Source organism: Propithecus coquereli, unplaced genomic scaffold (assembly GCF_000956105.1).
Source record: "Propithecus coquereli isolate 6110/MARCELLA unplaced genomic scaffold, Pcoq_1.0 Scaffold5, whole genome shotgun sequence".
NCBI classification, from domain to species: Eukaryota; Metazoa; Chordata; class Mammalia; order Primates; family Indriidae; genus Propithecus; species Propithecus coquereli.
In genome coordinates this window covers 17,030,371-17,056,893 of record NW_012150840.1, presented here as the reverse complement: position 1 = coordinate 17,056,893, position 26,523 = coordinate 17,030,371, and the positions used below count along the sequence as shown (strand labels likewise).

General features: G+C 49.1%; 2 protein-coding genes across 3 annotated transcripts in view; one reads left to right on the top strand and one right to left on the bottom strand.

The window, feature by feature from the left end:
- Positions 1-6,466: 6,466 nt before the first annotated feature.
- On the bottom strand, positions 6,467-16,757 carry GSTZ1 (glutathione S-transferase zeta 1). Of its 2 annotated transcripts, none has more exons than XM_012656240.1 (9): positions 16,655-16,757; positions 13,087-13,138; positions 11,176-11,243; positions 10,624-10,704; positions 10,205-10,330; positions 9,052-9,130; positions 8,507-8,559; positions 7,769-7,818; positions 6,467-7,020 (listed from the first exon to the last, which is right to left on the bottom strand). In XM_012656240.1, exons 1-9 carry the CDS (start codon positions 16,667-16,669, stop codon positions 6,894-6,896), a joined length of 651 nt encoding a protein of 216 aa, XP_012511694.1. In that variant the 5' UTR covers positions 16,670-16,757; the 3' UTR covers positions 6,467-6,893. The 2 variants fall into 2 exon arrangements, with proteins under 2 accessions (XP_012511694.1, XP_012511693.1); XM_012656239.1 differs by lacking the exon at positions 16,655-16,757 and adding an exon at positions 13,422-13,497.
- A 197-nt stretch (positions 16,758-16,954) lies between these two features.
- POMT2 (protein-O-mannosyltransferase 2) overlaps positions 16,955-26,523 on the top strand; it is a 42,977-nt gene continuing 33,408 nt past the window's right edge. The window contains exons 1-2 of the mRNA XM_012656238.1: positions 16,955-17,390; positions 24,835-24,919. Coding sequence (XP_012511692.1) covers positions 17,143-17,390; positions 24,835-24,919 — 333 coding nt within the window. The 5' untranslated portion in view covers positions 16,955-17,142. The remainder of the gene's footprint in view (positions 17,391-24,834; positions 24,920-26,523) is intronic.

Below are 26,523 nucleotides of genomic sequence, written 5' to 3'. Positions count from 1 at the left end.
ATTTCTAGGCAAGCCTGTGCAACGTAGTGAGACACTATCTCTAAAAATAAATAACTGATTAAATGAATAAATAAATAATGGGAAGTATTTTGAAATTCCCAGAAGAAAGCTGCTTTGTAATCCAAGTGATGGGCTATAAGAAAGCCAAACGTTGGGTAAACATAATTGGAATAGAGGGAGGCGCTTGAACATTTCCTAAACCATTTTATGCCAGTTATCTTGTATTTCTAAAGGGCCTTCTTTGGTGCCATGCATTCAGATCAATGAGTTGACTGAAAGATGATCATGTTTTCTCGGTAAATATTTAAGCAGTTGGCAACCATGAAGACATTCTTTCCTTACTGTTCTATATATCATGCACTGATGCTGACATTACAAAAAGGGGTCTAGAAGGGAAACTGTGTCACTGTTTTGTGTTTGTCTTTAAAATACAAACATATCCCAGCTAATCATTTATTACAGTTAACTTGTTTTACGTGTTTCCCTATCATGAGAAATGCTGTCAGTGTCTCATCTCCTATGATTTCTAAGTTAGAGAGCTCTGTACCAAATGGTTACTTAATTTTATGTCCTGCTGAGTGGTTTTCTTTTAAAATACCATATTTTATCACCTTGCGGCACTGAATGTGTTGCTGTGGTACACTTATGATCCTGAGCTATGGTTCTTTAAATAGCTCGGTTCTTGTGTTTTTATATTATGTAACAGTTTTGTGATGCTTTTGTGCATTCTTTGTCTTCTCTTCCAAGTTTTGAAATCTGTCATAAATAAACTTTTTCACTATGCACCTGGAACAACTGAGTTATATCTTAATGAACCTGATTTACATTTTAAATTCTTTGTCTTTTATCTCTCCTCTTCATCTTGAAAAGTATTCAATAAATCCATATAAGTTACTTATAATTGATTAGAATGATAAAAATTAAGAGAAATTAAAAATTAAGAAAAAGTTAAGATTAATAATCTTCCATCTGCATTTCAATTCATGTAGAATATTATGAACGGGGAGCTGGGTTTGGAAAAATTAGGTTTATAGTGATAATTAATAAATAGAACATTGAGTTTTATGTCAGTATTTGGTCCCCAGGAATGCTCATTTTGCCATGAACATACTCTATTCCAATTTGGAATAAATACTTTGGAAAAAGTTAAGATTAATAATCTTCCATCTGCATTTCAATTCATGTAGAATATTATGAACGGGGAGCTGGGTTTGGAAAAATTAGGTTTATAGTGATAATTAATAAATAGAACATTGAGTTTTATGTCAGTATTTCTTCCCCAGGAATGCTCATTTTGCCATGAACATACTCTATTCCAATTTGGAATAAATACTTTGGATACCAGACTAATCGTTAACATAGTCTGAGTGATATCAATTGAGCTTATTTTCATTTACAAAATGACACCATAACGTATCTTTCATATCTTTTAAAACACTGCCTCTCCACATGCCTGGTGTCTGTTATAGAATGAGAAGGACATACCTGAGCAGGGAGGGGTGCCATTTAAATATTTTCTTCATTGATATCTGTGATTCTAAGACAAGCCTGTTAGATCATTCTCTGCTTTCCTTTGTAACATATTTTAGAGCCTGAAGTATAAAGGAGGAAGGGATCTGAAATAATTGTGAGTTAAATTAATGTAATCTGCCTGCTAAACTATACCACAGCTAACAATGAAAAGCCCAGGCAGATTACATGTAGCTAGGGATCATTAATGATTCATGTTTGAGTATGCTGAATATAGTATGTCACTGCTAGCACATAATATATTGAAGATTATTTTTTTAACTTCAAAAAGCACTCCTATCTGTCATATCATTGACCTTGCCATAGCTCAGGATTATATAAGGCAGCTCTTGACATTCAGCTTCGATGTTCTTCAACACGTGTAGTCCTGGCTTAAACTCAGCAGCTTAGTTCTAAGCATAATACTCAGTTCTAAGTATTCTCCCAAAGTAGAATGATGCTTGCTGTGACCTTGGAATCAAAAGCTAAATAAGTTATGTTTCAAAGTTAGAACTGGATGTGGTGGCATATGCCTATAGTCCCAGCTACTCAGGAGATTGAGGCAGGAGGTTCCCTTGAGCCCAGGAGTTCAAGACCAGCCAGGGCAACATAGCAACATCCTGTCTCTTAAAAAAAAAAAAGGAGCCAATGAGTGTTTATCCTATAAGTATGCATATCTACCCATTTATCCAATAAGTATGCCACTTTCCTTCATGGATATGTAAAATTTCTTTGCAACAAAATCCTGTATTTTTTGCTGTGTTGTTAAAGTATTTCCTTGCAGCAGCTCCCTCCTGCTTTCCTCCTTCTGAAGTATAGAGTTGGAAGACCTTCTGAATCTAATTACCAGTGTCCAGCCACTCCCATGCTAGGCAGACAGCGTATCAGGATCAGGTGTCTGCTGGTTGTCTTTCACAGGTCTGACAACTGATGCAGAAATAAGGACTTGACTTACTTTTTGTGAGAATCCCCTACTGGAAGATGTCCCCCCAAAAGGTGATGGTCTTTCTTATGGTTTGAATGTTTTTGTCTCCTCCAAAATTCATGTTGGAACTTAATCCTTAATGCAACAATATTAAGGTGTGGGGCCTTTAGGAGGTGATTAGACTATGGACGCTCTGCCCTCATGAATAGATTAGTGCCTTATAAAAGGACTAGCCTTTTTTTGCCCTCCCATCCCTTTTGCCACATGACACAGCATTCAAGGCACCATCTTGGAAACAGATACGAGGCCCTCGCCAGACACTGAACCAGCTGCTGCCTTGATCTTGGACTTCCCAGCCTCCAGAACTGTGAGAAAATAAATATTTGTTCTTTATAAACTACCCAGTCTCAGGTATTTTGTTATAGCAGCACAAGACTTTCTTGGATTGGGAGATACCTCTGACCCCTGAAGATAAGAATTTATTTGCAGACTTGAGGAAGTTGCAGAGAAGGTAATTTTCAAAACCCTTTATAGAAGCTTAATTATCACTAAGCCTTGGAGCCATTTTGTCTGACCTCTAAAGAAAAGTCTACACACCTATGGAAGTATTTGCTCCTTCATGATCTTCTAGGTCCCCCAAAAGAGGAGTTACAGGAGAACAGGAGACATTCAGGGAGGGGTGGGAGAGGATAGCCAGCCGCAGTTGTACAAGGACATCTTTCAATTTAACACACATTTATGGAGCAGGGCTGGTCAGATTGCATGGTACTGGGATAATGGAGATAGGTCAGGAGCCCAGCCCTAGAGGAGTTTGAGGGAATTCTTCTCTCATGCTGCGAAGATGGTTTAGAAGTGCTACATTCTCTTACTCCCTGGCCCATAGCTAAGTTCCCCTGAGAATAGAGAAGGGGATTATTCTCTCTCCCATGTAGCTAACCCCAGGTCCCTGGAGGAGGGTTCCCTGTGTGGTGGGGCTGAAACTGGGAAAAATCTCAGGTCTTCATATTCCTGAACAGCAGCAGGGCAGCTGACCACATTGATGACCTGGACTCCATGGAGGCCCAGGGCTGGAAACACAGGACAGCCTCACTCTGACTCCAAACTGCAGGCCTAGGGACCAGAGAGACTGCTCCTCCTCTCTTGTGAGCTGTGGCCACCCAGTGAGGCCAGGACCTCTCTCACCCACTGCCTGCCCTCAGCTCATTCTTTTTCCATCCCTCAGTTGATCTTGAGTGGCTTCTTGGGGTCTGCCTTTTCTGCAGCCCTCCCAATTCCATCTCCCCAGCTGCCCTGCCTCACTCACAGCCCCAGTCTCCAAATCCCAGAGGAGACACCAGAAAAGCTGTTATAGGCCCTGGAGAGCTGAGGCTCTCTCCTTGGTTCTGGGGAGGGAAGCAAGAATGGTTCCCAGCCCTGGACTTGGGACCAGTTTGTATTGCTACAGACCATGTGGAAAGCTCCCATGTCATAGGTTCTAGCTTTAAAATACAAACATCTCTTTTGCAAAGGTGTCATGAGATGAGGAAATGGACTATTGTCCTCCTAAAGCCAATGTAGCTGAGAACCAGATGTCCTCTGGGTAGTGCACAAATGGCTGGATCTCAAGAGCCCAGCACTTTCCAGGTGAGTCACCTCAAAGGAGTTGAGTGAATTTCTTTAGCTTGGACACATTTCTGTTTTTGTGGGGAAGAACAGGTGTGTCTGGGGTTGACAGAAAACAAGATGAAGGAGGAGGGTGTGATGGTCAATTTCATGTGTCAGCCTGACTGGGCCACAGGGTACCCAGATTCAACATTATTCGGGGTGAGTGTGTGAGGCTGTTTCTGATGAGATCAGCATTTGAATCAGTGGTCTTGGTAAACTGGCACCATCCAGTCCATCGAGGGCCTGAATAGAACAAAAGGTGGAGGAAGGAAGGATCTGCCCCTTGTTTTCCTGCCTCACTGCTTGAGTGGGGCCATTTCAACTTCTCTGGCCCTTGGATCAGACTTTCTACCATTGGCTTCCCTGGTTTTCAGGCCTTTGGACTTGACTGAATTATACCACCAGCTTTTCTGGGTCTTCGGTCTGCAGATGGCAGATTGTGGGACTTCTTAGACTCTGTAATCATATGAGCCAATTCTGGCCAGTCTGGCCAATTGGTGGACTGTTGTCCTGGTTCTTTGGCTCCTTGCTTGGAAAATTCACAAGCAGGGCCAGTGCAACAGAGTGACCACAGACAGGAAGCAATTCCACACAAATAGCTTTTTTTTTTTTTTTGAGACAGACTGTCACTCTGTTGCCCCGGCTAGAGTGCCGTGGCATCAGCTCACAGCAACCTCAAACTCCTGGGCTCAAGCGATCCTACTGCCTCAGCCTCCCGAGTAGCTGGGACTACAGGCGTGCACCACCATGCCCAGCTAATTTTTCTATATATATTTTTAGTTGTCCAGCTAATTTCTTTCTATTTTTTTAGTAGAGATGGGGTCTTGCTCTTGCTCGGGCTGGTCTCAAACTCCTGAGCTCAAACGATCCGCCCGTCTCGGCCTCCCAGAGCGCTAGGATTACAGGCGTGAGCCACCGTGCTTGGCCTCACACAAATAGATTTTATTGTAGAAAAGAAGGGAGCTATACAACGCAAGAGTGTGTTCCAAAGAGGAACGGGTCAGTCTCCATGAGTGGAGAAAGACGTTGAGGACTCCCAGGTGGTTTCCTTTTATTGGCCTGGTCTGGGGGAGGGCTTACAGGAGGTGTGGGATGCTGCCAGATGACTGATGCACAGGACTGACAAAGTTGCAGCTCCACAGGTGCGTACGCCTCAAAAGCTCAAGTTCCTGCTCTTTGCGGGTGTTAGCTGCAATTTCCTGCAGTCCCTCTCCCCACTCGGCTTCTCCGCCCCTAGGAACCACCCTCCTGGCCTGTATCTGCCAACTGCAGATTTGGTCCCTGCCTCGCAATTCCACATAACAACTCAATCTCTCCCGCCCCTGGTATATATCCTACTAGTTCTGTTTCTCTGGAGAGCTTTAATACAGGGGCCCTCACAGAAATATCACGGACTCCAAGGATCTTTGGAGCTTCCGTGCTGAGCACAGAGGAAGAGTCACAGCTTCTGTTCCCTGCCCTCCCCACCTACCCAGGACTCATTTTCACATTATGTTTAACACATATCAGAAGACTTCTGTTGAACTATGGGACCATAACTATGGGAAAATATGTGAATGAGTTTTGTGCATTAGGTAAGGGATGGTTTTTTGTAATGTTTGATAATAGAGGCTATATCACCTCTTTTTTGTGTCATCAGTTTTAGGATGGCTGATAGAGCCCCAGTTAAACAGATTAATATTTTGATACCATCTACTCCAGGAGGAGATGTCACCAAGTTGAAATATGTCAACTCCTAGAAGTCATCTTGGAACAGACAGGCAGAAAGGCAACAGATACACAAGGTTGAGTGGTAGAGTTAGAGCTGGTCAATTACATTTTCAGGAATAAATGAAGGGACATAAACTCGGGCAGAGTAGGGGACATGTTGGTCATATTCCCAGTCACACCTCCATGGCAGTCACCTGGGAAGGCTCACTGCACATTGGTGGATTGAATGGAGGGAAGTGTAAGTGCATTACTAGCTGGAGTAGGAGAGCCACCCAGGGGTGGGGAACCTGCAGCCTTTGGGCCACATGTGGCCTTCTGGATCCTTGAGTGGGGCCTTTTGACTGAATGCAAATTTTATAGAACAAATCCTTTTAATAAAAGAACTTCAGTGCTGGAGTGGAACACTTTACAATGGTCCCGCTCCTAGCCCTGGGAGCTCAGCTGGCCACTGGATGTTTTCTTTCCTGCCTCCTATGTCTGTTCTCACCCTGGGTCTTGTCTGATTCTCTCAGGCAGGCTTTTGGGCTTATTTCTCTTCCTTGCCCTTAGGTTTCAGGCACCAGGCCTGCCACAGGGTGGGCAAGTGGCTGAATGGCTTCCTCTACTAGTCCAGGCACAGGGGGGTTCCAGCTAGGGACAGTGTTCATCTTCCAGAATCCAGCTCAGTCTTAAACAAGGTGGAGGCCCAGGCTTCAGTTTAATGACCAACTTCAGAGGGTGTTCTTTGGAGTCAGGCACAGTAAGACGGGGTGAGAAGAGGCGCTCGGGCTTCCTTGTGGCGGCGCTACAGCATACTCACCAGGCACTTTCATCCACATGCTCATTTCCCCTTCATGACTGCTCGGTGACACAGAGAGCAGGTAATGTTTCTGCCTACCCTGCTCCCACATCTCCCCGCCATCCCACATGCATCTGCTGAGGGGACGGAGGCAGAACAAGGTTCAGTGGGAAGACAGCCTAGGGCTAGAGTTTAAATTCAAGGGCGAGAGTTCAAGTCTCCTGCCTCCCCACTGAAGACTTGCTCATTTCCAGCCTGTTCAGCCCACCCAGCTTGTGCTCCTGTGCCCCTCTCCTGCCCCTGTGCCAACGGGGCAGGGTTTGGGAGCTAGGCCCTCAGCTCGGCAGGTGTATCTGGCTGCCGGCAGGGGTGAGACACTTGGAAGGCCTCCAAGGCTAGCAGCGTCTTGTTGATGCGGCTGATGGTAGGGTAGGGGGTGAGATCCACCTTGAACCTGTGGCAGAGAAACACCCTCTAAGCCAAGGTTTTTAGGGACAAAGGAAGACTGCCCTGTGGGCAGTGAGGGGACAGACAGGCAGGGCTGGTGGAGGTCCATGGGCTGCCCAGGGAAGGACAAGGAAGGCAGCCCTGCTAGGGGAGCCTTATTCATAGGTAGCTCTCTGGTATGGGCAGGTCTTGTGCACTATCGTTTGGCATCTCTGTTACCTACTGTTCCTACTAAGCAATGACTATTTATTGAGAACCTACTATGTGTAAGGCCCAGTGCTAGGCATTTATATATACAGAGTGTCTCCTCCCCCATGTCGTGAGCTTCTTGTGGGCAGGGGATGTGTAACACATTTCCATGTCCCTAATGCATAGCGTAAGGCCTTCCACAGAGGGGTACTCATTCATGTCCTATTGGGGGGCTGATGGAGAAAGGCAGAAGTAGAGCTCACTGCCAGGCACAGACACACCACATCTGGGGACAGCAGGCGGGTGCTCCTAGGGGTCCACCAGGTGAGCCACCTCCTCTTAGAAGCAGGCGCTGTCTATACAGGATCGCCTGGGCTGCAGTGGGCATGGTAGGGGCATTGCACTGATTTCTTCCAGGCCGAAGTGGCTGGTGTGGCTTGGCATAGTGCGCTCAGTGGTCGGCTGGGGAAGAGTCTGCATGAGATGCTGCCTCAGTAGCTGAAGCAGGGACCCTGACTCCACAGTCCTGGAGAGCAGGAGAGGAGAGGCTGGTGGGGCTCTCTTACCTTTCAGCATTTGCCACTTGAGGCACTAAACACAGATCAGCCATGGACACCTAAAAGAGGGTTAAGTGGGTTTGCATCAGGGTGAGCACCCTGGACTCATTGGCTGGCCGGGGTGTGTCCACTGTGAGTGTACTGGGGGTGACAGCCCCTGATGCTCCCATCTGCTTCGGCTCTTCCACCCCTCCCCACCACCCCACTCCACCCTCGTCTGCCCTGGGCCTGCCTGGGTCTGTCCCCCAGAACTAAAGGGCTTCTCCCAGGCCACACTCCAATTGCCCTGACAACCAGCTCTGTGGGTGGCCAGAGAAGGTTTGCCTTGGTGGATGTTACTGTGCTTGTTAAAAACTGCTGTCACCAGGCATTTAGTAAGGACCCCCAACAGAGAGGAGAACCTGGGGTAGGGACCAGAATGGAACCCTGGAACCACAGGTCTAGGGCCTCAGCCTGTAGGAGAGACATCATCTCGTCTAGCCCCTCAACTGATGCCTGGATGCCAGGTCATCTCAGAGACGCGGTCTTCTAGCCGAGGACCTCCCTCCCTCTAGAGGTGGTCTGACAGGAGTGAGCGGAGGAGCTCCCCAGGAGCCAGCTCTGCTTGGCACAGAGGTCCCCCCACGGTCCCCTCCTGAGGAGACCGTGCCCGCCTGCCCCGCGGTGGCGGGAGATGGCAGAGGGTGAGTGGGAGCGGGGACAGCCTGAGGTCAGCAGCAGCCGCTGTGGGCGGGCCGGGCGGCTTACCTCGTCGCCTACACAGTACCGGCCAGCCGTGCTCTGCAGGATCTGCTCCAGAGCTGTGGGGAGGCCATGTGAGTAGTCTTACTGGGTGCAGAAAGGGGACATCGGCCTCTCTGGGCCTCAGCCTCCATGGCTGCGGAATGGGCGCCTGTCTGGGTGACAGGCTGGAGCTAGAGGGAATGTGGCGCCAGGTCTGGGGAGAAGTTGCTGGGGGTGAACTGGCGTTTCCTCAGGCTCCTCAAGTGCAGCGCCCGCGCCCTCGCCAGCGTGGATGAGACCGTGCCGGCCTGGGCTTCCTGGATGGAGCGGTGGCGAGGCAGAGGTGGGCCATCTGGCTCCGCAGGGCTGTGGGCCTCAGGCACTGAGGCTCCCGCATGTGCTGGAGCTGAAGGCCAGGTTCGGACGCCGGCCCAGCCCACTGCCGCCCCAGCACTGCCCTCATCCATGCCGCCGTCAGGACCAAAGCAGCCTGGGAGGCCGGTTTAGGGGCACGAGGGCCATTTCTCTGACAGGTCACCTTGGGGCAGCTCACAGGAGTGGGGACTCACCGCTAAAGCCAGAAGTGATGGCGTTCTGGGCCCAGGTCAGCTGGTTCTCCTGTCCCACTTGCTTCAGGACAGACAGGTTCTGTGCAGCCCAAGGGAAATCTGTGATTGCTTTGGTAGCCGGGCTGGGCCTGCCCTTTAGCCAAGCCCTCTCAGGAAAGTTCGTCCCCATCTGGCCCTGGCTGTACACCTCTGAGAGCCCCTTCCTCCCCTCAGGACCCTGAAGCTGGAGGGAGGCAGCCGTCCCTGAAGCTACCTTCCCAGCTGCCCCAGTGGTCCTTGTAGTCTGCAAGCCATGTGATTCTGATGAAGATGTGCAAGAGTGGGGACACAGTACACTGCCATGGCTGCGACAGGTGTAGCCATAACCTGAGGCCTATTCCCTTGCACCCAGCACTTCTCCCTTGCCCGGTTCCTTGTGAGGAGACGGAGTGTGAGCCAGGGCAGGGTGGGATGCGTAGGTGCATGGGAGGGGCTTCCAGAGATTTCAACTCTGCTTCTATCTCTGCACCCCTGGGGCCCTTTTCCTTCCGGACTTCACTTTCCTCATCTGTAAAATGGAGATGTGTGTCTGCTCCAACTTCCTTTGTTAAAAAAACAAGATGACACGGGGGTGAGGGGGGACAGGGGTCCTAGGCCTGATCCCTGCTCTGCTACCACTTAGCTGTGTGACTCGGCAAAGTCACTCCATCTTCCTGGGGCTATTTCCTCATTCTCAAAGTCAGGAGTTAACACAGATGAACTGTTTTTATACTTAATTGTTTTACCAGTGAAAACGTTTTTTAAAAAAAAAGTAAAATCCTATGAGAATCCCAATATATGGCACAGAGCAGATGAAAGGGAAGCTGCTCTGGTTAGAGGTGGGAGGCCCCTCCCGGCCACCCTGGCCCCCTCTCCACCTCAAGCTCCTCTAGATGCATCCTTGGGAACCTAGGGCTTCTCGGAATGCAGTTGGGGACCCACCAGGTGGCTGATTTCTGGATCCCTGCCGCCTTCTGCCTTGTGATCTATAGGTCGAAGCCCCTGAGAATCCCTCTCTGTCCTCCTGCCACCCCTGCCCCACCGTGGGCATCTCACTGTGGGCTCGCCACCACCAGTGTGCGTTTGCAGGTAAGAGTGTATGGGGGTGCAGGGTGCAAGTGCATGAGCGCCACACCTGCAGCGGCTGGATGCCACCAGCGATGAGGTCAGAAATCGTTCGCACGCTGGCTCTCTTCTTTGGGTCCTGAGGCAGAAGTCGCGGAGTGGGACGAGTCTCCTCCAGGTACTCAATGATGGCCAGCTGTCCAGAGGGGAGCAGTGAGGCAGGGAGTGGGCCCGGGACCCCTGGACCAGGGAGGACAGGGCCAGCAAACCCCTCCCTGCTCTCAGCTGGAGCCCTGCAGAGCCTTTCTGGACCTCATCCTGCAGAGCTTGGGTGCCCATGAGCTTGAGTCTCCTCCTCCCCCAACAAGTATCTATCGAGCCCCTCCTATGTGCAAGGTGCCCTGTTGGCCCACAGGCCAGGAAGAGATGTCAGGTGCTCTCAATCAGGGCGCCGCTCTCAGGAGGGGCCCCCCCAGGCCCTGCACTCACTGACTGGCCAATGGTGATTCCATCAATCTTCAGGGCTGGCACCTGCTTCATGGGATTCACAGCCTGGAACTCCTTGGAGAACTGTGGAGACAAGGCCCTGGTGGGCTGGGTGGCCTGGCCTGGGTTGGCCAGAGCAGAACCCTTCCCTGGGGATCCCTGCAGTGGCTCAAACCCCAGCAGCTGCCAAGCTACAGGCTTCATTCCAGTGGTCTGGCTACGTGTTCTTCCCTGCATCTCACACTGTGGCCACCAAGGCAGCTCCTACCCCAGCCAGCCAACAGAGGGCCCAGCATGGGGCAAGGACCCACTCGCCCTCCTGGGGTCTGGCACTGGACAGCCCAGGCTGTGCTACAGAGCCCGTAGCCTGGGTCCTTCCCATGCCTCTTGCTGCTGAACAGTTTGTCACCTCGTCCCACAGGGAGAGCCAGCAGCCTCCTCCAGTCACAGAGACGACAGACGCACCTTCACTTCTTGGGGGCAGACCACCCACATACTGGGTACCTCTCCAAGGCCTCCAATTCCCACGTCAAGGCCTGGGGACAGCCTCCTTACCTGTTGGCCCCCGTCCTTTATGAGGCTGATGGGCATCGTTTCATAGTCAATGCCTTTCAAGGCCAGAGCTAGGAGAGACCACAGAGAGCAGAGTTGGGGGACAGCCTCTAGCTCCACTCCTAAGGAAGGAGCCCTCTGAGGGTGACATGAGGCTGCACAGGGGGAGGTTTCTCAACACCCCCTTGTGATCAAAGCCTAGCTTCTCTCCAGCTTTCCTTGTCACCACCCACTCCCCCACCCCAGGTGTATGGTGCTCTGCCTCTCTCACCCCTGACTCTTAGAGCCCTCATGCCCCCTGGGTGGTGCTAGGAAGGTGTGTGCCCTGGCACACTGTGGGCTCCTAGAGGACAACAGGGGTGTGTCCTGTTCACCTTTGTCCCTCCAGGGCCCTCTAGGGCCTTAAACAGTGGTGAAAAGAGTGTCTTCATTGGAAACATGCAATTATTCCCTCAATAGGGCATTTAAAGGCAAAGATCACTCAGGTGACCACACAGAGCACACACAGGCAGATGATGGAGAATTTCTTTGCAATCCACTCTCTCTGTTCTCAGAGTTGTTTCCTATAAATCCCAGGTGACCATCAGGCTCATCAGTGGTCTTGGAGCATTCGCTATGATCTCAGTGATCAGATTTCCTCTCTATCCCCTTTCACAATCTCTCCCCTGGAAGCTGAGGGGAAAAACGCTTAAGTCAACCCTAGTGGAGAAAGAAGACTGCACATGTGTGCGTGCATGTGTGCATGTGCGTGTTGGGAATTAAAACATGGTGATGGCCAGTGTTGGGCAGGGGCAAAGGGGCGAGGGGAGTGTGAAGAGAGCCTGGGAGACGTCAGGCTCCTCCCCGCGCTGGTCAGCTCCACTCTGGAGAGAAGGTGGTTGGGGCCGAGTGGGAGAGGCCAAAGCAGGCAGACAGCACCCAGCAGACAGCACTCAGCCAGGGCAGAGGCTCTGGGGCCTGGGATGGGGGTGCCTTTCTGGAGGAAGGTTCCTCCTGGCACCCCAGGCTCATGCTACTGCCTCCAGCAAACACCAAGTGACTGTGGGCTGGGGGAGGGTCCCAGGATGGCTCTGCGGTTAGGGCCTGGCTCTGGAGGTAGGCTACCTGGGTTCAAATTTTATCACGTTCATTTGTTAGCTGTGTGGCCTTGGGCAAGTACCTTAATAGGCCTCTGTGCCTCAGTTTCCTCATCTGACAAGCAGCCTAGTGTAGTAATTAAAAACATGGACTCTGGAGCCAGACTGTGAAATTCAAGTTCCAGCTCTGCCTCTTAGTAGCTGCACAATCTTGGGCAAGTTATTTAACCTCCCTGTGCCTCAGTTTCCTCATCTGTACAATGGGAACAGTAATAGTCCCTCCCTCCCAGGGTTGTCGAGGTGGAATCACACACACAAAAGCACTCAGCTCGAGCTACTCCTCAGTATGAGCTGCTACGACTATGACCTTTGCCAAGGGCATGTTAAACTGAGGGAGGGAAGGGTCAAACAGGGACTAAACCAGAGGGCCCTAGTGTTTCCGCAAAGCCTCTGAGGTGGACACTGCTCACTTCTGTTTAATTTGCCAGAGCAAATAAGATAAGAACTGAGGGAGGCCAGCTGTTCCCCTGCCAGTTACCAGGGACCTCTGGATTTTGTGACCCTGCTTTAAGCATGGTTGCCAAGGGTTCTGGAGAGCAGTGTTGGGAGAAGTGGCAGTCCCAAGAGAAAAAACAACCTCCTTCCTCCCACCCCCACTTCCTGGGTGGACGTGCCATTCAGGGATGTGGGCTCCAGGAGACAAGGGATGCTGGTTGCTGGGGGGAAGTCCTGTCTGACACAGCACCCCTTCCAGCCCAGGCCACCTTTGCACCTGGGGCTTCTCCACCCCCATCCCACCCAACCCAGACACCCAGCTGGGTGGAGGCACAGCGCTTACCAATTCGAACTCTCCATGAGCAGGAGCTTCGGAAATAGGAATAGAGGATGGGCTAAGGAGAGAGCAGGGAGGCCCACGTTAATCCATGCTGGGTGGGTTCCCAGCCTCAGGAGCCTGCTGGAGAGGAGGAACCAGCCCCCAGGCAAGGGGCTCCGAGCCAACACCGTTTCTCCCCATTCTGCCAGACCTCTGTCCTCAGGCCTGCGTCTCAGCAACTCAGGCCAGTCTTGCCTGGGAGTCATGTGAGATCCCTCAGCTCCAAATTGTGCTGGCATGAGTTCCTGAGGTCCGAGTGGTCCCCAAAGGGGCAGTTAGCCCGCAAGTGCCTTCCTTACCTTGCCAGACTCAGTCATGGTTCTGTGGTGACCCGTGACCTCCCAGGCAATGTCCCCTCTCACAGAGCTGCGGGGCAGGGGAAGGAAGCCTGAAGGGGCGGATCCCATGAGCCAATGGGGAATCTGGGCTGGACAGGCGTTAGAGGAACTTTGACTCTGGGTAGAAAGGGCGTGTCTTTCCAACTTCTGGGAAGTTTCTTATGCTCCTGGTGGAGCCAGGCTTGGTGTCCTGGGCAGACAGTGTGGCCTGATTTTGAGACAGTGGTTTGTGTGATAGAGCGGGCTGGGAGCTGGCATACGTGCGGTCTGGACCCAGTGCAGGAACCAGCTCTGCAAGACCTCGCACAAATCTCTGCCTTCTCTAGTCTTCAGCTCTATGATGGCATAGAATCCTTCCAGCAGTGGCAGAAAGACTAGAAATTCCAACTTTTTGATGCTTTGGTGCTCATCTCCTTCAATCCCACCCCCACCCCCACCTATCAGTCCTCCAGGCTCTCAGCTGGTCATGTAAAAAGAGCTGGCAGATGTGCCCATTCACCCCAAAGGTGAGGTCACAAGCTGGCAGCCCACAGGGACCCTATCTGGCCCTCAGAAGTGTTCTATGTGGTGTACATCGAAGTTTAAAATGTTTCAATTAGTATCCAATGTTTATAAATCAGGACTTTTCATATATAAATTCTATTGTCTGTTTTCTTTTTTTCCCTAAGAAATGAGGTCTCCTGCTCTGTCACCCCAGCTGGAGTGCAGTGGTATGATCATAGCTCACTGTAGCTTCAGACTCCTGGGCTCAAGTGATCCTCCTGCCTCAGCCTCCCAAGTAGCTGGGACTACAGGTGTGTAGTCCTCCACACCTGGGTTGTTTTTTCTTTAAAAAATCTGGAGACAGTGGATCTTAAGTAGCAGTAATTGACTGGAGCAGATTAATGGCCCCTATCAGTCAAGGTATGCCCGCTCTGGTCTGCCATCACCCACACCTGGCCCACTGTTCTCATTTTTGTTACCTTCAAGCCCCTGGAGGCAGCCGAGTGTGTGACCTCTCTTCTAAATTTAAGAGACACAAAGTTAATTTCTCTGGTACTTCTTGGGTAACCAGCATTTCAAAACAGGACCCAGAAAAGAGTCCCCAGTGATTAGCACTCATGAATCTTCCCACAGACATATGTATCCACCCACGAGGGAGAAATTGATAGGATTTCTCAGATTACCTCTGTCTACTACTCTTCTGACTACAGACATTTCACTCAAGTTCCCTCTTCCCTCTGCTACCCCTCTTCACTGCACACCAAGTTGCTATCTGAACCTGCTTTCACTATCCCTGCACTAATAACTTACTCTTCCAGGTGGGCAAGGGCACAAGTGGGAACCCAGGCCCTCCCAAGGTGGTTCCCAAGCCCAGGAGTCCCAGCCTGTTCTGTAGGCACTTTTTATGGGGAAAGTAAATATGGTTCTGGCACAGAGATCAGGCAATATGTGGCAAGTGTCCTTTGAAGAGGAGAGGTTGGGTGGCCACAACTGGATATTCCTTATTTGGAGATGCATCTCTTTCCTTACCTAGGCAGGCTAGTAGGACCCTTGGGGCCAAGAGACAGGGACTGTTGGTGAGGGACAGACCAGTAGAGAGTGGCAGACATTAGCTTAGAATCCCTGAAGAAATGTCTTACCTAATGACTAAATGCTACACCCTTGACCTGTACTGAGGGTGACCAGAGGCATGGTAAATGCCACTGCCCTCCATTATGGCCCTTATGTAGGAAACCTGAAATCTCTTATGCAATTTCTGCTCTTTTTCTCACCAGTGATAACTACAGAACTCTCCTGTATTGCTTTTTGCACTTGTAGAGCTAAATTTTAAGCCCCAGTATCCATCTCGTCAGAACTCCTGGAAGGATTCTGTTTCCAATTCAACTATGCATTCTGATTTCTCGAGTTGATTTTATTTTTATTCTATTTTTTTCTTTTTTTTTGAGACAGAGTCTCGCTCTGTCACTCTGGCTAGAGGGCAATGTTGTCATCATAGCTTACTGCAACCTCAAACTCCTGGGCTCAAGGGATCCTCCTGCTTCAGCCTCCAGAGTAGCTGGAACTACAGACCCAAAACACCACACCCAACTAATTTGCTCTATTTTTAGTAGAGATGGGGTCTTGCTCTTGCTTAGGGTGGTATCAAACTCTTGACTTCAAGCAGTCCTTTTGCCTTGGCCTTCCAGAATGCTAGGATTATAGGCATGAGCCACAGTGCCAGGCCTTGATATTATTTTTAACATATTGACTGCCACACTAGAAAAAAAATTTTTCCTTGGAGCCATGGTGTTTTATTACAAAAATAGAATAGAAACTTAAAAAACAAAACAATCCTTTATAATTTAATAAAAAAATTGTCATTTTTTGTTTTCTGTGCATAAGTTATATGCGACTTGAAAAATAGTCCTCCTGGCTTCCGAGGTGAAGAGCCATGGGAGTTACATATGCTTCGCGAGGCCTTGGGCTCAAAACTAGCGTGAGTTAAATACAACTCACACGACAGTTAATGTATTAAAGTCTCTTGTACGTGATTTTAGAAAAAGACTCCTAAAATCCCATTTGGAAGTGGGAGGGTTACACATTATTAACGTGACACAAGGTCCCACCTAATGTGCCACCTTTCTTAGTGCTACAACAGTGGTTCTCAAACTTAAAAGTGCGCATAAGACTCATCTGGGCCGCTTATAAAAGCGTGCAGATTCTTGGGCTGTTCCACAGTAAGTTAACACGGTGGCTCTGGGACGGACCCTGGGAAGTGTAAAACCAGGAAGCTCCCCAGGTAATTGCGATGACTGCTCTCCTCGCCCCTGGTGCTCTCTTAAAACGCAAGCATCTCTTGGAAGGCCATCCGTAGTTAGGATCGAACGGCCAAAGAGGACCACGTAGGGCTGTGGGGAACAGGGAGGCGAGGAGCGACGTTTGGAAGGGGAACAGAAAGGGCGGAGACAAAAGTGAAGCTCGACACGTGGTAAAGACTCGGTCCTGCCCGGCACGCTCTACCACGGGCCTCCTCCGGCCCAATCCAACTGGGACCACGGGCACCAGCAGGCAGTGCGCAGACGCAGAGCGCCCCTAGCCGGCGCATTGCACACTGGGAGTCGTTGTCGGCGCTGTGGGCGGGGCGAAGCGACTCACCTTTGTCCTCACCCCTCCGCCCCCCGACTTCTCAGTGTTTGTAACTAGCTTCCCTCTCCCGGATGCGTGGCACAGACCTTTCCCACTTGCATCTCGCACTTCGCGCCTGAGACTCGCCGGCCTGTCGACGACTGAGGCCCAGAGACACCCCGACGAGACAGACCCTTGCCTGTCCGGGTAAAGCGATTGGGTTACAATGATCTTCCCCGTCGCTTCCGGTCGGCCCACCCCTCCCGCCACGCCCCGCCGCCCGGCGCTGCTGGGAGTTGCAGTCCTCTGAGCCCGTCCCTGCTGGGAGTTGCAGTCCTCTGAGCCCGTCCCTGTCCTGCCCGGCCTCCGGGCCTCCTGCCCTCCCGGTCCCGCCATGCTCTGCGCCACCGGCCGCCTCCTAGCGGCCACCACGCTGCCCGCCCCGCCCCGCGCTCGGGGCTCCGCGATCCGCTGCCGGCGGAGGGAACTACATTTCCCAGGGCACTCCGAGCCGCCCTTTAGTGACTTCTTCGCGGGGCGGCTGACGAGACCAAGTGTGCTTCGGGCCCGGAGGGTGATCCTGAGGAGGGGGAGGATGCCGCCGGCCACGGGCGGAGGCCTGGTAGGGTCCGAGCTGCGTGCCCGGAGGGGCCGCTGTGGACCCCCGGCGGCTAGGGCTGCGAGCCGGGACATGGCCGCTGAGGCTGCAGCGCCAAGCCCCAAAGGGTCTACTCTAAGCTCGCAGCGCCTCGAGGCCGCCGGCCGGTGGGCCGTGCTGGCCCTGGTGACGCTGCTGTCCTTCGCCACCCGCTTCCACCGTCTGGAAGAGCCGCGGCACATCTGGTGAATGACGGGAGGGACTGGGCGGGCACCATGGCAACCGGGAGGGAGAGACGCCGCCCTCTGATTGGCCTGAAGGCAGGGAGGGGGCGGGGTTCACTGGAGAAGGGGCGGGGGCCGCAGTGGAGGGGAAATCGAGGTTTCAGGTGGTTGGCCTCTGGCGAAGTGTGGGCTCTGGTTGGGGGCAGTGGCTTTCTTAGGATCTGAGGAAGCGGTCCTCATGTCTTTCAGGTTATACTGGAGTGTCTCACCTGGCTGTCAAATAGTGGTTTTTAAAGGTGCTTTGAACTTTACAAAGAAGAGTTGGAATTCTTGGTACAGAATTTCCCAAGGCCTGAGTTCCTAATCTGAGGGTTTTAAGGCGTCAGCAGAGGGGAATGTTTCTAACTGGGTACCTTCATCCTGTACAGCAGAGATAGTTTGGTGTCCAGAGACGCAGGGTTCTAGGAATCAGGTCTGGGGTTATCCTGTGAGAAGAGATTAATTTTCCTAAAGGCTTTATTTTGTACTGTTGAGATGGTAGGTTGAGGCATAATCAAAGTTTGTTAGTTATGCTTAAAACGTAATTTGGTTTCCAGTTGGAAGGAAGAAAAGTTTTATGCAATCTGAAAATGGTTCATGTGTCTGGCCAACAAGTGATACCATGTTTTCCTAATAACACTGAGAAGAAAGTTACTGGAGAGGATGTCAGAAAGCAAGCAAGAAAACAAAGTGTCAGGGCTGCCTTACTTGGAAATTAATAAATTAACCTGTTATTGCTTCTTGACCACTGGCAGAAGATGTGAGACTCCTGGGTTAGAGACAAAAGACTTTAACTTTATTACAGGAATCAGGACAAATATCAGCATGTTGGAGGCAGTTTTCCATTGCCCCACAAGTCCACAGGGTGACGCCATGGGCTCAGATGAATAACTGCACACAGAGTGGGTTGCACTGAAGCAAAGGAATAACAAGCTTGGGGAATCTACTGTTTATAACATGCAGTAAGCAGACCTACTCTTTTTCCTGGAGGGAGTACATTACCTCATCTCTCAAGGTTGCTTGCTTTGTACAAACACAATCCTGAGAAATGGTCCAGGTGGAATGCAGTCAGGGCCTTGCATTCTTGGCATACCTGGAAAGATGTGTACATGTATGAGAGATCCAACACTCTCTCTCACCCCTCCATCCTACACTGTCTTCGCTTCTAGCAGATTTTCACATGAATATGCAACTCCATTGGCTACTCTGATTGCCTGGGCTGACAGAGGCAGGGACCAGATATGTTTAATTTGTCTCATATGGCATTTAATTAAGGCTGTTATCAATGGGACTCTAAGCAGGAGGATGAAGCCAACCTGCAGTTTACCTCAACCATGCCCTCTGGGGTCCTGGATTCAACCACCTGTAGATAAGTCCTGGGGGAACCAAGTAATCTCATTTCAGATAGCTGGGATGTAGTCTAAGGCAATCTGTTAACCATTAGAACCTCTTCACAGGTTAGATTTACCTCTCCTCTTTGGTGTCATTGCTGATAATTACAACCCACCCCCCACCCTGTCCCCATGTGAAAAAATAAAGCAACTCTTATACCCAATGGAAAGATGTTTCCTGGCCCATTTTTCTTTACATACTAAACATATTACTTGAAGGGGCTCAGGTCACTCCAGGATTTTTTGTAAAATTTTATTTGGATCACCATCAAATTGGATTTAAATCACCATTACAGTGGTTTGGTTAAGCCACATGTGCAATGTCAGTGAATAGTTGGAGCCTCAGTCACTATACAGGGCATAACTTAAGGGCTCCTCTAGGATGTCAGGAGAAGCATATGATTTGTATCAGGTCCATGTTTGGGACTTGATGTTGATGTCATCGGGCATATGGGAATAGTTCAAGACTGGCTGTGTCCACAGGAGTTTTTGTTTTCATAGAGGGATGACATATGCATCCACAGGTCAGAGTGCCAGCTCAGTTGCCATTTGACTTGGGTGGACCATACGAGTGTTTTGCCAGGCTTTGGAGCTGGACCTAGGGGCAAAGAGAGCATTAATTGTTTCCCTTCTTTTTACATTTCCAGGGGTCTAAGGTGTTCTATAGAAAACTTTGAGTATTGGCCCATTGTTTCTTTCCTTCTACTGCTACATAATTAGTGTGTCCCACTCTAGTACCTATAACTTCACCTTTTCTCCAGTTATCCCCTACCAATATCCAGACCTTTTTGCCAAGGACATTGTTAGAAAATTGACAGAGGCCCGTTGTATCTCCTACCTTGACACACGTAGGCCACTGTAGGGGGACTTGAAAAGTAGTGTACTCAACCAAGTCATCGTTATCTTTACGCTTTAGGGCCATGTCACTCCAATAATACAATCCAAACAACTAAACTAGAATTAAATTCGAATTCTGTAGACACCACAACTCCACCACTCCTGGCTGAATCTGGGGTTCCTGATGGGGGAAAGAAAGATGAAATCATGCTCAGGAATGGTCAGGGAAAAATCTCACATGTTCAAAATAGGTTTATATAACCCTCCACCCCTTTTTTCTTGATCACTACCCAGTTGGCGGCCAAGAGTAGAAGAACCCTCTCTGAGGATGACTATATTAGGTGACCAAACTGCTTTATTAAGGTGTGTAGACCAGGAGGAGGTGAGGGAGGTAGAGTCAGAAATCTTTTTGAATTGACTTTTGAGGAGACTATTCAGTGCTTGACAATATCGGACGCCTATGGATGGTAAGGAGTGTGGAATTTCTATCGAAAACCTTGACTATTGGCCCATTGTTGGGTAGCCATTGTGACAAAAAGGTGCACTGTTGTCAGGCTGTGGATGGTTTGGAATGCTGAAAACATGACAAAGTTTAGTTTCAAGGGCCACAATGGTATATCCAGAGTCAGATGATTGGACTGGAACAGCATCATCAACATTGTAACCTGAAAAAGTATCAGCAGTAGCAAAGTACCAATGACATCCCCAAGAAGGCTACAAATTCCTAATGTAGTCAGTTTCCTAGGCGCAAGCAGGGCCATTGCCTATGGTTTTTTTTTTTTTTTACTGCAAGACAGCAGGCCAATCTTTGGCAAGAGTCACAAGTCTGGAATGCAGTGGTGGCTTCTGCTTCAGAAACATGTCCTTTACTTTGTGCTCAGTTTGTGATGATAGATGTGTTTCCACACCTGGTACATGGATGAATCCAGGTGGCAATGGCAGCAATTTGGGTGGTGTGGGCTTGATCAGCAGCTTGATTCCAATCAGTCTCATCAGAGCACTCGCCCTTGCCATGGGCATCTACATGAGTGATCCAGACTGTCTCATCAGCAGGGAGTAGCTCCAAAGGGGTGTCTGTAATCTCTTAGTATTTAGTCTTCCGTGTGGCATACCAGATGCTTCAACCCTTACTTCAGTCAACCATCCGGAGTTGTCAGGGGCTGCATGGCTGCTGCCACCCAGTGAACACCATCAGCTTTTAACTTAGCCTAACCATCAGTGACCAGGCACGAACATTTACAGGAACCCTTGTGGATCAAGGGCCCTCCAGCCAGCGGTTATGCTTCCACTCCAGGTAGTGGAGTGGAAGATAGTTTCTTCCAAAGTGGGAGCTACCACTTCTTCATGTAACACTGAGATGCCTTTAGGGCCAGGTCGGCTATATTCTCGAATAAGAGTCCCGAGGCCTTCATGGATCAGTTAACCAGTTTCAACAAGAGTTTACTACTAGGTTAACTGCTGATCTTTTAAAACAGATGTACTTGGGGCCACGCTCTGTGGCTCACGTCTGTAATGCCAGCACTCTGGGAGGCCCAGGCGGGAGGATTGCTTGAGCTCAGGAGTTCAAATCCAGCCTGAGCAAGAGAGAGAGACCCCCCCTCCCCACCCCGTCTCTACTAAAAGTAGAAAAATTAGCCAGGCATGGTGGTGCACGCCTGTAGTCCCAGCTACTTGGGAGGCTGAGGCAGAAGGATCGCTTGAGCCCAGGAATTTGAGGTTGCACTGAGCTACGATGACATCACCGCACTCTACCCAGGGTGACAGTGAGACTAAGGTGTACTTGGCACCTGTGTCCAGCAGGTGGTGCTGTTATCCTTGTGAATAGCTGCATTCCAGCAGCCAATAGGTTTCTAAGGTGTTGATTTCCCTTTCTCTTCCAGGGATTTATATTTCTCCTGTACCGCCAGGAGGGGACAGGATCACCTCTCTACATGCAGCAGTCCTTGAATGGGATAATCCTCTTTGACACTTATCGGGTCAATATAGCTGTGCTTTCAGCAGTGGAAGCCATAGCAATAGTACCTTGAAGTGGCCCAAAGGGTCCTACCTGCAGGGTCACTTTACGTTCCCTTTGCCATTGGGAACATGGCTCAGACCCTTTCAGCCGAATTTGGAAACTTTCCTCCCTTGAACTAATGAGTCTGACAGGCTCGCATCAGGGGCTGTAGTGACAGCCACCCAGAGATGATGCCATTGCCCAGTTGGAGAGTGTGGGGAGTGTTGGATACAGGGGTTGGGGAGAAGCTTTTTTCATCCTTTAGCCTGTCACTGGGTTTGGTACCACTTTCTCCCCAGTGTTGTTCTGTGTGTCCAGTGAGCCTCAGGGCTTAGGGACCCCTTTTTGTTTAGTCCCTGTACACACTGCTGCGGCTCTGCCTACCGTCCTTAGTGCCTTTGGTGACCCCTGTGCCTAGCAAATCCTCCCGCTCTGGGACTGGGTACAGTGGAGATGTGGACCCTTGTATCCAGTAGAGCCCTGAGTTTAAGTCCCTCTCTTCCCTGGAGTTCCCCAGCACACAAGGGTGGGTGAGTGTGGCCTTCTGTCCCCTTTTTGGGTACATAGAGACCTTGGCCCCACCTTTAATCATCTTATTCTTTTTTTTTTTTTGAGACAGAGTCTCACTCTGTTGCCCAGGCTAGAGTGCCATGGCGTCAGCCTAGCTCACATCAAACTCAAACTCCTGGGCTCAAGAGATCCTCCTGCCTCAGCCTCTCGAGTAGCTGGGACTACAGGCACGCGCCACCATGCCCGGCTAATTTTTTTTTTATATATATATTTTTTAATTGTCTAGCTAATTTCTTTCTATTTTTAGTAGAGATGGGGTCTCGCTCTTGCTCAGGCTGGTTTCGAGCTCCTGAGCTCAAACGTTTCCCCCACTTCGGCCTCCCAGAGTGCTAGGATTACAGGCGTGAGCCACCACGCCCGGCCAAGCATCTTATTCTTTAAAGCAGCTGAGGTTGTGGTAGAGGATGTGGGATCAAGGGGCATAAAGGAGAGAGTGGCTCTGAGCCAGTGGGCAAGGCACATGTACTTTTGGCTTGAGCACATGGCTCACCCAGGGATCTTTTAATGTTTTCATTTTACTCAAAGTTCTGTATTGAATAGCAGGGTCCTTATTGCTGCACCATTTATTGAAGCTTTGGAGACCTCTTGATTCAGCAGCCACGTGCATCTTGCCTCTTGGCTGGGGCTGCCGGGCTTGCTGCGCCGTTGTCATGCTCACATCTCTTCCTCATTTGCCCAGAGGACGGGGAGCAATAACCAAGGCAGCATTCAGACGGCTGGTTTCAATGCTACCTCTCTCATTCGGCCTCTTTAATAGGTGGGACAGTGGGGGACTCTTACTACCCCCATTGCCTGCCCATGGGGGCCCTCATTTGGTAAGCTGTGTCTCTCATCATCCTATGCTTGTCCCCCAAACGGTCAGGGTCTGGGATTTTATTTTAGCTACTTGCAAGTGGATAAGTTAGCCTGTCACTGTTTTATGGATGCCAGCAGAAGACAAGGTCCTGGGTCAGAGACAAAGGACTTTATTTCTCATGGCACAGCAAGCAGGACGAGCATCAGCATGTTGGCATCAGTCTTCCTTGCTCCCAAAGTCCCGTGCAGTGCTATGGGTCTGCCTGAATGCTTGCACATCAGTGGGGTGCATCGCAGCTGAGGATTATTGAGCTTGAGGAATTCACTGTTTAATTAGCAAGCAGTAAGCAAGACTGCTCTCTGTCCCAGAGGGAGACACTAACTCTTCCCTCAAGGTTGTTTGCTGCAAACATAACCCCGAGAAATGGCCTGGGTAAGGATCGGTCAGGACCTTACATTCCTGGCATACCCTACAAGGCCTGTGGGAGTTCAAGAGAGCCATGGAGGACTGTCTTTCCCAACACAAACAAGCAATAAAAGCTAAGAGGAAATAGGAGTATTACTGCTGGTTTTACTTGGGGAACTTTTGAAGTAAAAATCTCATGCCCCTTTATTCGGATGTTGCTTCAAAACTAACCGCAAATGTTGGGGCAGCCTAAATAGTGCCCAGCATGCATGGTACTTTACAGAGATCTTTCATGAGTTGTCTGAGTTGAGCCCTAATACCTCCCTGGGAAGGTGGGCATGGCAGATATGTTATTGTCTTCATTGTGTAGTTGAGAAAAAGAGGTCTGGAGAGAGTGAGCGTTTTTGTCAGATTATGCCATGAGTAAGTGGTGGAGCTGGGACTGGATCTCCCTTCTTTCTGCAACTCTATTTTGTCACACTGCTCTGAAGTTATTTCTCTCTTTGACATCACCATGCCACTGTCTTCACCTCCTGTCACGCAGTGTGCTTAGCAGATGCAGAAGTATATTTACTTTTCTGCCCATCTATTGGATCCACTGAGTTAAAAAAAATAAATAAATTTTTTGAAAAAGCATGTTTTGCCTGTTATATGGTAGGTTGGTAATGACTGTTTATGACTTGGAGATTGATGGTAACTAGAAAGTAACCCTTCTTTTGAGCGGCAGGAAGAGCATAACAAACAGAAATGGCCAGGCTCTGCCAGGTGGTTTGGCTGCCTTCTTAAAGCTCTCATGCAGGGTATAAAGACGTTTATGTGGTTGTATAGAAGAACAGGGCTTTGCATTGTGTTTGAAAGCTGATTAGAATCACATATTTACTTGCAAAATAACTTACACAATGGGATAGGTTTTAGATATGCTCTGAACTTAGTAAGAAAACCCTCAGTTTTTATATTCTATTCTGGTTAGTTCATCATGTTAAGATCAGTCAGATCATAGTCAGCAGGTTACTTTTCGCAAGGTTGATGAGCAAAATCAGGTTCCTGTGGCAATCATGGTTTATAGTCTCTCTCTGATCAGTAGCCCGACAATGTGGGAATGTACCTTCTAATAGCAAACACAGTCTCAGAAGTTAACAGACTTGGGAGAAGACATACTACAAACCTTTCCACATTATAGGGAAACTCTTTGTCCTTTTAAAATAAATGGAAATTCAAGATACAGAATAAGTATATGAATATTTAACTCAAATTTATGGTAACTAACTGGTAAATATTTGCTAATCTTTCTCATCTGTCTAAATAAAGGCTAATGGCGGCTTGAAACAGATAGCCTCTGGTTTTAACTTTAATTTTAACCATTCTTTATTAAGGCAATTTAGTGTTTATGATAATTTAAAAGTTCTTGTTTCTCTTTTTGTTTTCCTTTAGTTGGGATGAAACTCACTTTGGAAAAATGGGAAGTTACTATATCAACCGCACCTTTTTCTTTGATGTGCACCCACCTCTGGGAAAGGTGAGCAGTATGGTAAACAGCAGCTCTCTAATCTGGGAGGAGGGTTCCTGAGGGCTGCAGACAAGCTTCTGTTTTGGATTTAATTCTTGGACCTGTAGAAAGAACTCCCTGACATTCCAGATCAGCTACTTTCATAGAAAATCATTGGTGTTTTAAAGGTCTCTGGGCTCAGAAATGCAGAGAGGGTCCATCAACTAATGGATGGATAAACAAAATGTGGTCTGTCCTTACAATGGAATATGATTCAGCCATAAAAAGGAATGAAGTTCTGATACATGCCATCATGTGGTGGACCTTGAAAGCATTATGCTAAGTGAAAGAAGCCAGATACGAAATGTTACATATTATATGATTACATTTATATGAAATTTCCAGAATGGCCAAATCCATAGAGCTAGAAAGTAAATTTTAGTGGTTGTCAGCTTCTGGGGGGAGGGAGAATTAGGCTGTGTCTACAAATGGGTATGGGATTTCTCTTTGGGGTGATGAAATGTTCTGAAAGTGGGTAGTGGTGATAATTGTACAACCTTTTAAATATATGTAAAACCACTGATTGTACACTTTAAAATGGTGAATTTTATGTTAAGTGAATTTTATCTCAATTTTAAAAAAGAAAAAAGAAATAGAAGGAACGCATTACATAAAGCAGAAGTGGCTCAGGGGAGCTGATTGTCAATGCGGGAGCTAACTGCCCCCCACCCCGCCCCCACCAAGATGCGTATTATTTGACTTGTTCCTCTCACATGTTTTACAGTTAGAAATTCCACCAATTTGAATTCATTTTACTCTTTTAAAAAACAGACACCTCTGAGAAGGCTAGTGGATTGACCCGGGCATTCACTGAACCCTTTCTTCCCAACTGGAGACTGAGGTCTTGGGCACCAAGGGGACAGGAATTTGCCTGTGATGAGTGAGGAAGTGATCTGGAAGCATGTAGCATTTGGGGATGGAGGTGGGGGTGAGGGGAGGCCGAGGTACCCATCTGTGACAGGTGGGCTTAGGGAAGCATGAAAACATGGGGCAGGAACCAGTAGGAAGGTCCCTCCAGGTCAGAGGGGTGAAGAGGAAGGTAGGACAGGTGGCCTATTTCAGAATTGGCTCTGAGTCCAGGAAAAGAATAGAAAATATTAGGTCGGTATAAAAGCACTTGTGGTTTTGGACTGTGAGTTTTAAATCATTATAACTAGGCTCAAACACATCTTTATTATAGCAAAATAGGAACGAGTACAATCAACACCTTTTTGCCAATGAGAAATAAGTCTGTTTATTCCCGTAAAGATCTGTGCTTCAGGATCTGATGAACTTTTGGAAAGCATTTTCTGCATCCTGCTGGTTGTGGAAGCGTTTTTCCTGCAAACAGTTGTGGAGATGCTTGAAGAAGTGGTAGTCAGTTGGCAAGAGGTCAGGTGAATATCGTGGATGAGGCAAAACTTCGTAGCCCAATTCGCTCAACTTTTGAGGCGTTGATTGTGTGACGTGCAGTCAGGTGTTGTCGTGAAGAAGAATTGGGCCATTTCTGTTGACCAATGCCAACTGTAGGTGTTGCAGTTTTTGGCACATCTCATCGATTTGCTGAGCATACTTCTCAGATGGAATGGTTTCAC

Coding starts and splice junctions, on each gene's coding strand:
- GSTZ1 (XM_012656239.1), bottom strand. Junction 8,560..9,051: donor CATCACTTCTGGCTTTAGCG/GTGAGTCCCCAC, acceptor GCCTCCCCACAG/CTCTGGAGCAGATCCTGCAG. Junction 7,021..7,768: donor CAAGTGGCAAATGCTGAAAG/GTAAGAGAGCCC, acceptor TCTCTGCCACAG/GTTCAAGGTGGATCTCACCC.